The 16,929-nt window shown below is 49.0% G+C and overlaps 5 protein-coding genes across 5 annotated transcripts, besides 1 other annotated feature; 2 read left to right on the forward strand and 3 right to left on the reverse strand.

The window, feature by feature from the left end:
• Positions 1-24: 24 nt before the first annotated feature.
• On the reverse strand, positions 25-1,087 carry FPSE_02616 (uncharacterized protein; the record flags this gene model as incomplete). The annotated part of the gene is made up of 2 exons (XM_009255735.1): positions 25-1,007; positions 1,063-1,087. The coding sequence occupies 2 exons, from the start codon at positions 1,085-1,087 to the stop codon at positions 25-27; spliced, it is 1,008 nt and encodes a 335-aa protein (XP_009254010.1).
• A 5,134-nt stretch (positions 1,088-6,221) lies between these two features.
• FPSE_02617 (uncharacterized protein) lies at positions 6,222-6,749 on the forward strand (the record flags this gene model as incomplete). The annotated part of the gene is made up of 2 exons (XM_009255736.1): positions 6,222-6,457; positions 6,515-6,749. 2 exons carry the CDS (start codon positions 6,222-6,224, stop codon positions 6,747-6,749), a joined length of 471 nt encoding a protein of 156 aa, XP_009254011.1.
• Positions 6,750-9,019: 2,270 nt separating this feature from the next.
• Positions 9,020-11,233, forward strand: FPSE_02618 (uncharacterized protein; the record flags this gene model as incomplete). The annotated part of the gene is made up of 3 exons (XM_009255737.1): positions 9,020-9,413; positions 9,471-10,739; positions 10,788-11,233. The coding sequence occupies 3 exons, from the start codon at positions 9,020-9,022 to the stop codon at positions 11,231-11,233; spliced, it is 2,109 nt and encodes a 702-aa protein (XP_009254012.1).
• Positions 11,234-11,967: 734 nt separating this feature from the next.
• On the reverse strand, positions 11,968-12,546 carry FPSE_02619 (uncharacterized protein; the record flags this gene model as incomplete). Its single annotated transcript, XM_009255738.1, has 1 exon — positions 11,968-12,546. One exon carries the CDS (start codon positions 12,544-12,546, stop codon positions 11,968-11,970), a length of 579 nt encoding a protein of 192 aa, XP_009254013.1.
• A 668-nt stretch (positions 12,547-13,214) lies between these two features.
• Positions 13,215-13,250: a microsatellite.
• Positions 13,251-13,856: 606 nt separating this feature from the next.
• Positions 13,857-14,418, reverse strand: FPSE_02620 (uncharacterized protein; the record flags this gene model as incomplete). The annotated part of the gene is made up of 3 exons (XM_009255739.1): positions 13,857-13,934; positions 14,109-14,198; positions 14,317-14,418. 3 exons carry the CDS (start codon positions 14,416-14,418, stop codon positions 13,857-13,859), a joined length of 270 nt encoding a protein of 89 aa, XP_009254014.1.
• Between the last annotated feature and the right edge of the window lie 2,511 nt (positions 14,419-16,929).

The raw sequence follows: 16,929 nt of genomic DNA on the forward strand, positions 1-16,929 counted from the left end.
CAGCTTGGTCCCAGATGTCGTTGTCTAGGGAATAGTGCATATAATCTTGCCCAAGTTCTTGGCGTCTTCCATATGCTTATGAGCTTCCTGGATCTGCTCCCAAGGGAAGACCTCATCCACAAATATCTTGAGGTTGCCGCTCTCAAACTCAGGGATATACTTCTCCAATCGATCTCGCAGCTCGCCCTGGTACTCCTCATCCCGGCTTCTGAGTGTGCTACCTTCGATGCGAAGTCGCTTGAACAGGATCTGAGAAATATCGGCATCAGGAACCTTTGCACCGCTGAGCGTTCCCAGGAGAACCATACGTCCATCCCGCGCGGCAACATCTAGGTTCTTCTGGAAATAGTTTCCACCAACAAAATCAACAATGTAGTCGACGCCCTTGCCTCCCGTAGCTTTCTTGATCTCCTCTGCCCAGTCCTGAGTCTTGTAGTTAAAGGCAGCTGTTGCTCCAAGTTTAGAAGTGATAAAGTCGAGCTTGTCTTGAGATCCAGCTGTGGCATAAACCGCCGAGGCTCCGGCGACGCGCGACAGCTGGATACCAGCAACCGACACTCCAGAAGCACCGGCATGCCACAGGATAGACTTGCCCTTGGTAAAGCCGAGGACAAGATGCAAAGCCTGGGTTGCTGTGATCCAAGCCTCTGGCACACCAGCACAAGTAGTAAAGTCAATGGAGGAGGGCTTGTGAAGCAACATGCGGGTGCTGGCCGCAATGTACTCGGCGTAGGCACCACCATAGGCTAGACCAAATACCTCATCGCCTTCTTTAAAAGCGCCATGGTCACCAGGTCCAAAGGACTCGATGATGCCGCTGAATTCGACACCCAGCGTCTTGGGTGCTTGAGGTGGAAGCGGGTAAAAGCCTCGACGCTGGATTATGTCCATGCGGTTAATTCCAAAGGCCTTGATCTTGACAATAGCCTGACCTTCGGCAGCAGAAGGCTTGGGCGTCTGGTCATTGATGAAGAGGGCATCACGCTCGCCAGTGCCGCCTCGGATATCTGTGAGGTGGGGTATGGTTAGATATAGTAACGAATGGATGTTGCGTCTTCGTACCAACTGCCTTGATGTAATCAGTCATTTTTTGCCTTGGATATAAATGTAAACTGTTCTAGATTCTGGTAATGTCGTTGATGAAAACAAATGTATAGTCAAGTCAGAAGTTCCTTTTAAGAGTTACATTGCTTGCTTTGAGGCAATGACGTACATTACTAATACAGCAATCTCACAGACGTCAATGGAAGCACTAGAAACAAACGTCGCGAGATCTCTATTCTCAACCGAGGTTCCGTCGGAGAAAATCTCCATAAAAAGAGACGGGTCGATCTGCCATGAGCAATGCATCTGAAATGTCCATAACGGGGGATGAGGAAGAGACGGTAGTTGAAAGCAGTCAATAAGACAGATGAATGCAACTACTATGTACACTCAGAGCTGGGTCGATACTTATCCAGAAACCGAAAAGAGGTTGCGACAAGGAACTGATCCTCGACTGGAGTCGAAGGAAATAGATATTTTGGTTGCTGTTTGGTGGCAATAACTTGGGCAGACTCGGACTCAATCTCAGTCAAGACATGCATGTCATTGGTCTTGATCATCAGACAGCTGGGAGATTGAAATGTTTGCAAATACATGAAAATAGTGCTGTGAGATACTTGGGGGAGAACTGAAGATAGACAATAGCCAGTGAAGTCAATTCAGGACTTCACGTCATGAGTGGTGGTCTGGCGGCGACTAGACAACTCTGAGCAACCAAGAGAATAATGCCAAGTGTGAGAGTCATCGAGGACGCCAAACAGCGAAACCAACTTGAGTTGCCAAGATGAAATGAATATGAAGTCGACGTCTGCAGGATAACATGGCAAGCAGTATTCGACAACACCTTTTAAAATCAACTCTTCTCTTATCAGCCGGACTACCGAATTAGACCATCTGGAGGACAGTCAAAGACCAACAATGATCAGCAACCACCACGCTCCAGCACCTCAAGGGTTGGAGATTAACCATGGCGTTGGTTGCAGATTTAGCCCAATGCTGGTAAATTGAGCAGCCCAAATATAGACCGGTTGATCGGATTGGAATTAGAATCATCAGTTAAAAAACGACGGGTTTGGTTCTAGTAGCAGCACCGGCTCGAGATAATGAGTGGGCCGGTAAATGAGATTGTTCTTGGTGGTTGTCCGGTCGCCGAACAAGCAACATTTCGACACCATCGCGTCAATATACCTAAGTAAATAACTCAATCTCGAGAAATTGTTCACTTGCAGAACCAGTCAGGATGTTTGACATGCAAGGGTGTCAATGCGGCCAAGGGAGGCATGAAACGGTCAGAACAATATATCTGCACTTGCATGGGTGATTTAGCAACCATCACCATGGTGGAAATGAAATCCGGGAAGGGTACCGTAGTCAGACCTTTGCGAGGAACCATTAACCGCGCAGGATCGAGTGACTAAAAGGTTTATCGCCAACCCCCGGAGATAAATTAACAATTTTGAGTTGACCCTGGTGTATCGAACAGACTTGATAAGCTCCCACGCCTAGCAGTCAGTGTGAGCGGAAAGGAATCTTTGTACATTGAATTGGAAAAGTGCGCGAAGAATTAGCGAAGCTGGGAGTTCAAGAGTAGATCGTTCGATGGGATATTCAATGGTTAAAGCTCCATGTTGCCGTTGGTTTGGGATAAAGCACTTCACTTATGAAGATATTAAGAACGCGATCGTTTGCCAAGCATTCGCTACCTCCACGATTATCCCCTCGGATCGCATCGATCAAAACCCTTGACATGGTTGAACAGGTAGGAAGGAAGCGGCCAAAAGCTTGTCAGCGACCATTCGAAGAACTAGTACGGAGTATTTGAAGACCCCCGGCAACTACAGTATCTCACTTTGTGTGGACTTTGAAACTAGAAATGTGTCGATTTTGCTAGACCCGTGGGTCAACAATAGCGCCGGATGGTGAGAGCTAAGACGAGACAAGAAGTTGAAAAAACAAAATGAGAGAGAGCCCCGCGCCCCGTAGCGAAGAATCAACAATATGGGGAAGATATACGAGGTGTGATAAGGCCTGCCACTGATCCATTCTAGATAGAATGGCCTGGTTCCTATGTTGGAGTGATTCAATGTTGGGTTTGTGTATAGATGCGCACACGCCAAGAGAACTGACCATGAATCAGCACATGGGAGAGATAAGGCTGTGGTAGTCGTAGATCCTTCAGTTGCCTTGTAGGTAAAATGTGTGTCCTAGCGGCCGTGGAGGAAATTATGGAGGGTAGCATCCAGCGACCCGAACTGTCGAGTTGCGTTATCAATGGGTTTGCAATCAAACTTTTGAGAGCGATGGGTATTCTGGCCTCTTCATCGGAGCAACATTTGACAAGGGAACCGGCTCGGACAAGTGTCAGAATCATGACTCCTTGACTAGCCACAAGTCAGAAGCGACCGTTCTAAATCATTTAGAGTCAATACCACCACGGAAGACCCTGAAAAGGAAAGTCAACAGACATCCATCTCCATTTGCCAACTCCGAAACTGCTCCACCTCGAAAAACAGCGTTGAGGCAAAAGCAGAGTTGCTGCCGGTAGCCGACATCACCATTCGTCCGCCTTATTTTTCCACCAAGGCCTGCGTGACTCAAATGAACTGCATTGTCGAGCTGTCGGTGTGGCGTTGGCCCACGCCATGCGCTGCATGTTCATCCATGTTTATGTTCCATGATACGGATACAGTGAGCGACAGCTCTGTTTAGCAGCTCATTGTTCCGCTTTTTCAGTTTAGCAGACCGCCTCTAGCTTGCTCCCCTATCCCCTGCCTCCTATGCATGCCGTGATGGATCGGTTTGAGGCATTGAGTACCGTGGACAAAGGCCTGCCAATCACCAGTCGAGGCCGCACGGTTCCTTTCGGACTGTATCCAATGACTGCCGGGGAGCAATCAAAGAGTCAGCCATTTGTTGCCTGCCCAGCCGTTGCTGTATGATACAGAGCAAAGTGATTTCTAGACTCGCTAGGTATCTCGTTCGGGCCTGGTCAGATCATGGTTAGCATGACTGGCTGATTGACCAGAAAACGGCAGACAGCTTGTTGACTATCTGTGGCAATCAGCACCAGGGTCAGTAATCATCCATGTGCTTATCCTGTCACCAACGAGCATCGAGAGTCAGAGCTATAGCTGTTGATGAGCACAAGATAAAAGACATCGGGACGGTGATTGGCGGGAGAAGGAGGTTGTCTGGAACCACCAAAAAATAAGGGATTGGCGGGCAGACAGCGGGAAGAGATTTGTTCCTGCATTAGCGTTGCATTCTACCAGGGCAGCGCCTGCCACCAACCAGTCAACGGGACCCAGAAAAGGAAGCTGCAGACCACCTAAAATCTTGGGTGGTCTGGTCGTACCTTCCATTTCGTTCATTGGATATTACCCGCTGCACAGTGCCACAGGAACCGGGTGGCTGCCTCGCATCCACGCGACAAGCCGTCGCTCTTGGTTTCTCATTTGGTCTTGTTCCTACAGGGACGACATCAGGCCTTAGCCTCAAGATCGTCCAAAGACGCGCAATCATATGCTCGAAGGATTATCGATCGATCACTGAAGTTCTTCCAAAGATCTTGGCTTGGCTGATGTCCGTTTTGTTGCCAATGGCTTTATTGTTCCTTCAGGTCGCATCGTCGGGGCCATCGTGGTTATTATATTATATTGTAGCTAAAGTAGCCCAGGATTTAGAAACATATCTTTACTAACGGGACACTAATGCGACTGCTACTCTGAATGCTCCTCTCCTAATCTTTCATCCTCTTCATATCCCGTTGCTTCGGTGCCTGTGTCCCTGATTATGGGACCAAGTCCCAGCTTTGAATCAGATCCCACATGGAACGTCGGTCCGCCTCGGTTCGTCCGATAGATACCAATTATAGTATCACCAAATCTCTCTCCTTGGACATTCATTCAACAGCATTTGCCTTCTTGCTCGCAATATCGCCCGTCATTATGCGTTTATTTTCCGCGTAATACAGGTGAGAGCAATCTCGGCCTTGAAATTGGAGGCAAATATGTACAGCGGCTAGATAGCTGTGCATGTAACACACAATACGGCACGGTACCTGCATCAGCTATTCCGTTCGCATCAAGTTGTGTTACATTCAAGTCATTCTAGTCTCTTTTTTTAGTCCTGTCTCGGTTTTGATACCGTTCAGAGTCTAAGATTCTTCTTCCACCCCCACAACAGCATAAAGCAAAGTGGAAGGGCCTCCTCCCCACACACGCTGAGGCTAGCCCGCACTACCTAAGCATCCCCTTTTCCCATTTCGTTCGTCCAACATTAACGTCTAGTCTGCTTAGAACACAGGGGTTGGGACCACTGCTAATTCGGGATTGATGCAATACTGATAAGCAGTCTGTACTGTAACTGAACTGACTGATGAGTGTGTTTCTTGAGAAGCATGTTCTGAAGATGTGCTCGGTAGAGTTACGGTATCCGTATACATTCAAGCTTAACATTAACCATGAGCTTTCGCGATGCTGATTGCCTTGGGTAGATACGATCTCCAACTATTGAACTTAACAACAGAGTGAATAATAGCAGGTTCTCGAGATAATATCAGTGATTCAACCCTGTAAATGTCGCCGCTCATTTGCCCCCCGTCCTAGCAGGATGAATGGTAAGTGGCCGACAAGAGAAAGCGAATCGTCCAATTAGAGACTCTGCTCAGTTAAATTGAGCCCTGTCAATCTCATTCTGGGAAAACGCCACCGGACCATGAAGCCTATCTCTGTTTTTCGGTCTCGCACAGGACTCACTCTAGAATTGTCTGCTCTTTTGGTGTTGTGCTCGTACCTTTTTAATTAACACCCATCTGTTGTCAAGGCTCGAGCACTCCACTATCCCCTGTCCATATCCCTGTCCTCCCATCTCCATGGAGGTCTCCACCCACCCACCAGCAGGCCCATGTGGAGCCTGTCAACCCCTGGCCCATAATGCTCCCATCCACAATCTCCAGCAGACAGTCGACCTGAATGCCTCTCATCTCAGTATAAAGCTCGAGTCCTCCAGACACTCTGGATTCCTTTCCTTCTTCTCTCCTCACCCACACACTCACTTTCGTTACTACTACTATACCTTGACTTTTAGTCAATTTCACTCTTTACAGTACATCATCAACTACGAACTTTCGAGTTACCAATAATCTAATACCCAACCCCCAAAACCCAACCGTCAAAATGAAGTTCGCTGCTGCCCTCGCTTTCGCTGCCGGCGTCGCTGCCCACGCCAAGAACGTTACCTACACCACCGAGGTCGTTACTGCTTACACCACCTACTGCCCCGGTCCCACTGAGATCGTCCACGGCGACAAGACTTACACCATCACTGAGGCCACCACCCTGACCATCACTGACTGCCCTTGCACCGTCACCAAGCCCGTCATCATGACCTCCGCTGTTGTCTGCCACGACTGGTAAGTTGCTTTGATATCTTTTAAACTTCATGTACATCATGCTAACTCAATCTCTAGCCCCACTGGCGAGAAGCCCGGCAAGCCCAACCACCCCGGTATGGGCCACAACTCTACCATGGTCCCCGTCTACCCTACCGGCAAGCCTACCCACGGTGGTGAGCACCCCGTCGGCCCCGGTGCCACCCCTACCGCTGGCTCTCCTTCCGAGGTCCCCACCGCCGGTGCCGGCAAGGTCGCCGCTCTCTCCGGTGCCGGTCTCGCTGCCGTCGTCGGTCTCGCTGCTTTCCTGTAAATCAGCTGCTAGCATACAATGCCTACGATATTTTACGCCCGGTAGATACCCAATTTACGCTGGGAGTGCAATCTGGGAAAGTTAGCAATGGTTTCGATTCGATTTGGGATACGCAAGCGATCTTTCAGGGAACTGTATAGGAACTTCTTTTTTTATATCTTTTTGGGGTTTACGAACATACGATACGGGAGAACCGGTATACCACTGCACCGCTCTATGGAGTCTTATTGTCTAATGATGACCACGCTTTGCAGGGGTTTTTGGAGACAAATTCTTGTATATATATGAGTTTTGTCTCGGTGTTCGGAAGGAGCTCGCATATTCCCTGTGTGTGAGATATCTTCTTTCGAGGATGGGAATATAATGTGTTTATCTTGCCTTTATGGCTGCAAAAATAGGACGATCTTGTCTTGCCTTTTACTCGCGGGTTTTGTTCCTGTTTCTGCTTATCAATTTCCAGAGAGACCTATTCCCAACCTCGAATCCTGTTTCCTATTCTTGATACATACTTTTTTTGGTAAATTGACAACAGCGTCTGTAATGTTTGTTTTCTTTTGGACGCTGGAACATATATATCCTTAGAGCTGGGCGTGTTTATGGTCTCTTGTCAACTATCAATGTTTTTGCGAGCTTGAGGGAATCATGTATCATAGTCAAAAGCAAAGCAAACATTGCTGAGAGGCCAGTTTTGGTCTGGCACACTTGAGTTCTTTTTGCTGTTTGTGTGACTTGGTTGTGAAGATGTGTTGGCCATGTTTCAGGCGGTTTGTCCTGAGACAGACTGAATCCCCACGTGTATTTGCTTGCATGTGTCTAGTTTGTGTGGAATGTAACAAGATACCCGATGATACCAGTCCACAGCCAACCTTTGATGGTCAGTCTGTAACCTGATAGCATTTTGTCTTCGTCCATGGCTTTGCTGAGTCGAACTCTTCGACCTTAGTTGCACAGCAGTTCTTCTCGCTAGCTCTCATAACAATATCATATTGATATGTTTGCTATCTGTCGGTTAATAGCGCCAAAACGTCCAACCGATGGCAAACGCCATGGCGGTCAGCCCCATGAGGCGGGCGCTGGGAGAGGCGCTGGAGGCGTTCAGACGGTGCTTTTTGCTAACAGTCAATCAAAATTGCATGGCTGTTTAACTCATATCGAATTCTGAGCCATTATTTAGAATTAGTGACATTTGTATGGCTTGCCTTGCACGAAAGAACAGCAGCATGCTAGTCTAGAGCATGGCTCGTCGCAACGATCGGCTGGGACTACCTCCCAACCAAACTTAAGACAATGCCAGGGTTGGTTGAGTGATGTGCCTTTTTAATGTTACTCTCACGCCCTGAAAGTTCGGTGAGTCCATCAGACACGGCTGCAGTACCGTAGCAAGGTTTTGTTCCTTCAACTGCTCACCGACAAGACATTGCTATCTAAGTTGCAGTGAAACATCAAAACGTGGAGTTCACTGCAGCAACTACCGGCAGCAAATAAGAGCTAAGATTAGTCCAAGACTTAAGCCCAACTCCGAACGCCCGGGATATCACCGCCAGAATGGTCCACCCAATAAGCCTCGTTTGTTGCTAACACACCCATTATTACGGTTCGGAACTGCACCGGCCCGTCGGTTACCGGAAAAGTCCACCGGGCAAAGGGACAAACAGCAAAGCTGGATGTGAGGCAGGTACAAGATGGCACCTTGGCATGAGGCAGGTAGGAATGCGGGGGAGCTATGATATAGGAGGAAGGAAGCGAACCAGTTACACTTGCTCTGGCAGCCAAGCAAATGGAGGCCGATGATGAAATCGAGGAGCGAGATAGAGGTTAAGGAAAGAGCTCCTCTCAACAGTTCTTGCGTTTATCCAAGCCTTGTTAGATTCAGTATTCATGCCCAGACTCAAATTATCTCGCCTGGACTCTTCTCCTTGGACTTGAGCATTGGAATCACGACTAAAGGGTTCCATTTCATAAAAATCGAGGAGATCGCCGTCTAGGTATATTCATTTATGCATCAAATATGTCTCGGAGCTGTTCGGTGTCGCAGCCGGATGCCGTTGAAACTAAGACAAGCCATCCGCTTTATCTTACATGCTCGCCCCTATAACACCTCGGTCTCTGTTCCGGCATGTCCCTATCATACTTCTCGTGGCTATTCCTTGCCATCATTACCATTAGTATCAAAGCTAGGTGTTCTTAAAAACCCACTAAGATATTCCTCGCTCTGTCAAAGGAAATCAAACAAACAAATTGGTGTGCCAACCGGAAAAATACTGCCAAGTATGCCTGACAACATAGAAGATTACCACATTCAAGATGAGGTGCTACGGCATAGTCTTGAAGATCCTGAACAATTCTGGAGACACCAGGCTGAGCAACTTCACTGGCACAAGCCATTCTCTTCAACTATCCAACTGACGCAAAAAACATTAAGGAGTGGCATCACGCACGACAGCTGGGAGTGGTTTCCAGACGGCGAGATATCTACTTGCTACAACTGCGTCGATCGACATGTGCTCGATGGTCATGGTGACTCTGTCGCCATATACTTTGATAGTCCTGTGGCAAATACCAAGGAAAAGTACACCTACCGTCAGCTACTTCATGAAGTGGAAACACTCGCTGGTGCCTTGAGGGAGCAAGGCATAAATAAGGGAGATGTTGTAATGCTGTATAGTAAGTAAACCCAGTTTTCTCCCCTGACGGAAGCAAATATACTAACTTATACAACAGTGCCCACGATTCCTGCTGCAGTCATAGGTATCCTTGCTGCAAACCGCCTTGGCGCTATTCACTCTATTGTCTTTGGCGGCTTCGCCCCTTTTGCGCTTGCCCAACGTATCGATTCATGCCATCCAGTTGCTATCCTGACGGCTTCTTGTGGCATCGACGGCAACAAACCCCCAATTGCATACAAGCCTCTGGTGGAAGAAGCAATACGATTGGCTACACATAAACCAAAAGACATCATTGTTTGGCAAAGGGATCAGCTGAGATGGGATATCAACACCAGTTCTGGTCAGCTGGACTGGAAGGCTCTTACCGAAAAGGCACAATCTCAAGGAATCAAGGCAGACTGTGTCCCTGTCAAGAGCACCGATCCTGTCTATATCATTCACACCTCTGGCACAACTGGAACTCCCAAAGGCGTACTACGTGACGCCGGCGGCCATGCAGTTGGCCTGCATCTTTCCATCAGCTACCTATTTCATATCACCGGGCCTGGTTGTGTTTCCTTCACTGCCTCCGATATTGGCTGGATTGTCGGCCATTCGTATATTATCTATGGTCCTCTTCTTACCGGCGCTGCAACTGTCTTATACGAGGGGAAGCCTGTCGGTACACCTGATGCATCTGCGTTCTGGCGGATAGTTGATGAGTACAAGGTCAACACCATGTTCACTGCACCGACAGCTCTTCGTGCCATCAGACGCGTTGACCCATATAGCCAGATGTTTATCGACTATGGAAAACGAGGGGCTCTCAGGAGTCTAAGAGGTCTCTTCCTCGCTGGAGAACGCTCTGAGCCTACTCTTATTGAGAGTTACCAGAAGCTTATGACACAGTATTGTGCTGAAAATGCCCAAGTAGTCGATAATTGGTGGTCGACTGAAGTCGGCTCTCCTATCACTGGGCGGGCACTCGTCCCACACGCTGGGAAAGATCGAAGAACAGAAGTTCGAGGGCATCAGCCTCCTTGTTTGAGAGCGGGTAGTGCTGGGAAAGCGATGCCAGGCTTTGACGTTCGTATTGTTGATGATGAAGGTGTCGAAGTGGAAAGGGAATCTATGGGAAATATCGTTCTAGCGATGCCGCTTGCTCCAACAGGCTTCCGGACTTTATGGCAGGATGAAGAGCGGTTTTGGAAGGGTTATCTGAAGAGATTCGATGGTAAATGGCTGGATACTGGCGATTCAGGCTGGATCGATCGACAAGGCTATATTCATGTGATGGCGCGAAGCGACGATGTGCTAAATGTCAGTGCACATCGTCTTTCCAGCGGTATGTATGTGTCTCGTCTTGGATTGGGCATGAGCTAATGATTTCCAGGATCCATTGAGCAAGCTATTGCCACTCATCCGCGCGTTGTTGAGGTTTGCATCATCGGTATACCTGACTCGCTTAAAGGCCAATTGCCCTTCGCCTTTGTGACACTCTCGGGACAGGTCGCTTCAGACCCAGCAGTCCCAAACCAGAAAGTCGTCAAAGAAATTCAACAATTAGTACGCGGCCAAGTCGGTGCCATAGCTTCCTTGGGTGGCATCATCCAAGGCAAGTGCATGATTCCGAAAACACGATCCGGCAAAATGCTCCGGCGTGTACTTAAAGAGATGGCGGAAAACGCAATCCGCGGCGAATTTGAGAAAGAGGTTATGGTACCCAGCACAATCGAGGACTTGGCCACCTTGGATGTTGCTCGTGCCAAAATTAGCGAGTACTTTGGGCAGGCCGAAGCTAGAGATGCTGAGGATGCCATGGTCAAGGCTCGTCTATAGAATGGGAGCGGTCTGGGAGGTTACCCCGGCTGAAGTGAACGTTGTGGACTTGAAGGAAACGGTCTTGATGTGGGAAAGACATTTAATGGCGTATTTCTTCTACATAGCGTTGGGTTTATAGTCCATGACTTGTTGATGAATTACTTAGTGCAGGTAGCATCAAGATGGTACACAATAATTTAACGGTATAATGAACCAATAACTTCATTTCCGGTCATTGAAAACGTTATTGGTGTAAAACAAGTCTATGTTTTACAGGTGGATATACCGAATACTCGAAAGCCCAGCCGTGACCATGATCATATAGCTCGTGTTCCATACCGTTTACTCAAAAGCACAATAACCCCCTATGCCTGTTCATTCCCAACCAAAATGCAATGCTATGAAATGTGTTTTCTGGTAAGTCATCCGCCCAAACTCCCAGACCAATAATGTATTGTGTTGGAGGTTCGAGGTTCACTCCTTGGACGACTGTCCACCCGATTGCTTCGAGAAGAGGCTATATACACTCCCTTGTGCCTTGGGCGCCATCTTTGTATTCGAGAACCGTGCCTCGGGAAGCCTCTTTCCAGCTTTGAGGCTTCCCAGTATCCTGTAGAGCTAACATTAGTCGTGATCGTCAGGAGATAGCGGTGTGGGTAACTACCATTCAGCGCCAACAAACTTGACTCCGCACCCGGCAGTTCGCCGTATCTCCTTTTCCAGCTTTCCTCCTGCTAGACCTCCTCCAGCGCCTACATGTCCTCCGGCTGGCTTCCCGAGAATAACGTGCGTGACTCTCCGACGTCCGAGATGCAGTGACATTTGGCCTCGTGCTCGGTTACGACCTGCTTCAGCTTGAGATCCGATATGAGAGGAAACGTACTCCCGTTGACGTAGATGATGGCTCCATCAAATATGCCTTTCTTCGAAAGTGCTGCCTCGCGCGCTTCGTCTTCCTGTCGTCTTGATTCCATGAGTGCCTCCTCCCCTCCTCCCTGAATCTCATCCTTCAAGCCCAAACTCTCCCGCATTTTGCCCGGCTGGGCAAGCATATCCCTTACGCTCCGCTGCGCTCTTTCCTTTGCTGCTTTCGGGATAAGTGCCTTGCGCTCCTCGTCGTAGTCCTCTGATCCAACGCCGTATGTGTCGCTGAGACGTTCGCCGCCCGATGAGCCACTGCGGAACTGGCTATTGAGCTTGCGGTTACGGGACTCACGCCAGCCAGTGCCGGGGCGTGATTCAGCCCGCTGATGACCGGTTGAGGATGAGTTCCACGGGTCAAAGGATGCGGCGTGCTGGGGCTGGGCGGCCTTTTTGATAGGAGAAGTCATTGTGTTGTTTGTGCTTGAGACTCGAGAGTGTATCATGATCGGTTGACACCGTCCAGCCCATGTATTTCTTCGTTTGAGAGTGAGGCCCTTGTTCCCCTCTCGACAGGTGAATTAGTAGACATTGAGTTTGTTCTTTGTCATAATGTGTCCGCTTTTGGCGATGGCGCGTGCGTTGTCTTGAGAAACACGTCTCATCATTGACTCGTGTAAGAGCTAGGCGCGAAGTCACATGAGTCTGTGTTGAGTTTGAGACTACCCTAGACTATTTCTGCTTGGGATCTGATTTATATCTGTCTCGCGATGGTGTATTGAATTCTGTAGAAATAAACATATTCTATTATGTTTAGCCTGTATGGGTGACTGTGTGATCCAGTATTAATTTGCTTCAATATGTGGTAGTGACATATAATTACTTTTGATATGTCTGATACGTCCTCCGTCAACACTCCGATATGGCTTCAGTAGTGTCATGTGAAGTGCGGTAACTCAAGACCTGTTACGAGACTGAGATGAATCTGAGTCAAGATGGAATGAAATGGTCTGTGACACCGATGTCGAACTGCCCCAGAGAGCACGACAGGAGATCTCCCTTTGCTTGCTTCCCCATCCCAAACCCCTTCAATGAACTATTGCCCCAGTGGAGCCAGCTATTAGGCAAATGTGGAATTCAATGCAAAGCAAAGCAAGGCAAGGCAAAGCAAAGCGGCTGCAAACATGATGTGCATTTGGATCTGGGAACAACCGATGGCTGAGAGCCGAGGTGAGCTGGGCTCGGCTGGGGGCAGTGCAGTTGCGGTATCCGAGTTTTTGGGGTACATATACATAATGTAACTACCTGATTACTTGGTAAACTAGTGATGGGTATATACATGAAACGGCCAATAACTTGCTGCAGCGTATGGGTTATACATATTTCGACTGATTAACGAATGTCATATACCAGCCAGCATACATACCATACCTTGGCTAGTAAACTGAACGTCAGAATACACTGTACCTAGCGGCATAACACCCTAACATAGAATGCATCACATCTATTTAATCCTCTCTTACAGCGGCTTGCAACCTGTCTCACTGCAGCGGGCGGGTAGAGCCGCGCGCCCACCTCAGACTGACGCTCACATCATGCAAGGCTCAGGCTGAAGCTTGTCGGTTGAGAGGTGCTTTTTTCATTCATATTGGGAACGCTCTCCCAACATAATCTCTGATACCCTGTTACCCGAGCTGACCGGTTGTTAGTAAAATGTCAATCACAGCTCAGCTCAGCTCATATATCCCTGTCGGTATCATATGCCACAGAAAACCCTGGTTCAAAGAGGCACATCGTTCCTCGTAACTTCGGCTTCAAACATGTCCCCGGTGAACGGCCCGTCTCGCTCCTCGCTCATCTTCCTTTGCAGGCATCATAAGCAACGCAACCCAGGAAGCTCGATTCCTCTTTTCTCCCCCTTCACAACTTGTCATTTGATTACCCAGCCCCTCCCTCACCCACACACCACCCTTGGGCCTTGGCCTCTGAGCCTCGACCCTTATCCTCCGTGTCAAAGACGGCAAGTACTTACTTTGTTGTCCCCTGCTTGACTCGAATACAAACCAACAAGAGGCGAGGCGAAGCGAGTCGAGACGTTCGTGGAATCCTTTTCGGAGTATGGCTGGACAAAAGTATTTGCCACTAATAAACCAGCCAACCCAGGTTGCCCTCTCAGCACATCACCTCAAGCACCCTCCAATCACTTGCACGCACATTACAGTGTAATATGCAGGACATACCTGCAGCACCCTCCTCCGGACACAAACAGAAATGTCATAATCTGCTACATCGCACAAAGGTGTCCTGTAAGCTTGAGCTGCCACTATGACGGATAACAGCATCTTGGACCAGGGCTCTGAGGATCATTGTGAAGCCATCTTCTGCGATGCCACTTGCTCAAACGTCACCTTCGTCCCTTTTCTTGTTGAGAGTATGGTATGGTTGCTCCAGTGAATGCACACACAAATCAAGATGCGGTCCGTTGCTTCGTCGAGTTCTCTTTCGTCTGTTCATTGCGAGCCGCCTCCTGTCATGACCATTCTGTCCACCACGACATATATACTTCACTGGGATTTTTTTGTTGGCAATGGTTGCCATTGTTGAAAGATAAATTATCCTGCCGCCCTCCAATATTCTTTGGTAGGCAAGTCTTTGTAGTAGGGCGGGACAAGGACTTATCTTGTGTACCGTCGACACACATGTTCGTACATATGGAATAAAGAATAGTCATCCTGTCTGCATGCATATACGCGTGCATGCATGAAGGCTTCCCGTACCGTACATTAGCTGCCAGGTGGGTAGACACGATGTCTCCATCCCCTCCAACCCCGCTGCGTGACGAGCGGGAAGACTAATGTAGTGGGCAGTAAATCAACTGTTACCCTCATTGCAGCACCTCCATACTTTTCAGGTACAATGCAATCAATGCCTTCACATGACTAGGATCTGAGTCGTCCTCTGGACACTTTGATCTGGCTCACTGAGGCTGAGACCTTTCCCCTAAGCCGTGGCACCCCTTTCCACCTCGCCATAATCATAATGCGATCCTGCAATATCTCGATGAGAACAGCCTGGGTCGCACAAACGTTTTTGGCTTGTTTCTTCACTGAGGCCCTTGTGGACTGCCACTAGCATATGCGGAGTACATGCTATCCCGTCCACCTCCAACCAGCATCATGCTGACAAGGAACGACGCACTCGCCCATGAGCTATGTATCATGGCTTGGCTCCTCTCAAGATCTGTTTGGTTATGTGTCAAGGTGGGGCTTTCGAGTGAGTTGGCAATCAAGTCGTGTCGTTAACAGGCCACCCCTGTCGAAGCTTGAGAATACCCATCACAAAAGGGCGTTGCTTTATGATCGGTACATCTCACACACTGAGAAGTACAATTGGGTCAGAGAATAGCGGTGAGGGTTGCACTAGGCTCTAACAAGCCTTTATCGGGGCACGAAAACCCGTGAGCGTCTTATCATTTTGGCGGCTCAGCTCAGTCATTATACATGATTGAAATCATAGATCATGTAAGTTCTGTTGCCATAAACCCAGTTGATATGCTGGAGAACAGACGTAGCATGAAATTTGATGCGTATGCAAGCACAAGTCAGATCTCCCAGCAGGGTCCGCTACAAGGCAGAGTACAGGAGCGCACTAGGTGCTGCGAGATCGCATCTGGGGATTTAAGAGCGCAGCGGCAGCATGTGGACAAAGCCCCGAGCCCCGGAGGCCGGGATTAACATCCATGGTCTTGGGCGAAACATGCCAACGCGACACCGTGCCGTGGCTGTTGAAGCCCGTTTCTCTCCAAACCACGTAGCCTTGACTCGGCTGATGCATTCTTCAGTGTGGTTATTCCCGGATGTGGATAACAGTCGATAATCGCCTCTGCAGAAAGGTGCATTGCCGTCAAGGTACAGTAAACTCTGCCGTCAGTAGACTGGAAAGAGACAACAACAGACAAAAGACAACTTAGTTATCTCAGGAACTCATCTGATGACCCTGGAGGCTATCAAGGTTGCGTGCTTGTCGTCGGGGTTGCTGGTGGCGGCGGTGGTGGTGTGTTAGAGACGTGGTGAGCGTTCATTGGATTGAGATATAGTGACTGGCCCAGACCAGAATACTATCATAGCTCTCAGTCCGGAGGCTACGAGAGAAGGCCGCGGATCGGTCTCGGTCACACATGGCTTGTGGCCCTGTAATTACTCTCCTTGTCATGAGTCCGAAGTTGGTACTTGATGCTGTAGACAAATATCAAGACCATGACCCTCAACCCTGCCTGGAGAAGAAAGAGTCAACCAAAAATCGCTTCACTTCTTTCTGTACGGATACTGCCAGCCCCAGCGGGGCACTTTTGTCAGCACTCTTCGGCTCCAGCGACGTTGTTCTTGGCTACTGACTAGGGACTTTTCCTACTCTGCCATCTGCATCTGACAGCGAGACGAACGGGTAGACTAAGGCAAGCACACCCCCACCAAGAGCTGGCTAACTGGCACCGGTGTGCTAGGTAGTCGATGCCCTAAGGCCCTAGAAGGTAAACGTGGCGACTCAACGCGCTCTTCAAGTCTTGGCAACTGGGCTCCCCCACGATGTTCGCTAATCCGTAAAAGGTTGGTACGCAGGCCTAAGGACGGCTGGGTGTTTTTCGAAACGCCCCAACAGGGACCCATGCTCGTTCTTCCCGAGATGCTGCAGTGGTTATTGGTCAGGTTTTAGACATGCACCTACATAGCCGCTGTGCAGAACATGCGAGTGCTCAAGCCAGCATGTCTACCTTGCCATCCTTGTCAGCCGGGAGCAAGGGCAGCTGCAGGGACTGAAGCTTCTGGGCAGGCGGACAAGTCGAATCGATGTAAAGC

Source organism: Fusarium pseudograminearum, chromosome 1, assembly GCF_000303195.2.
Source record: "Fusarium pseudograminearum CS3096 chromosome 1, whole genome shotgun sequence".
In the NCBI taxonomy this organism is placed as follows: domain Eukaryota; kingdom Fungi; phylum Ascomycota; class Sordariomycetes; order Hypocreales; family Nectriaceae; genus Fusarium; species Fusarium pseudograminearum.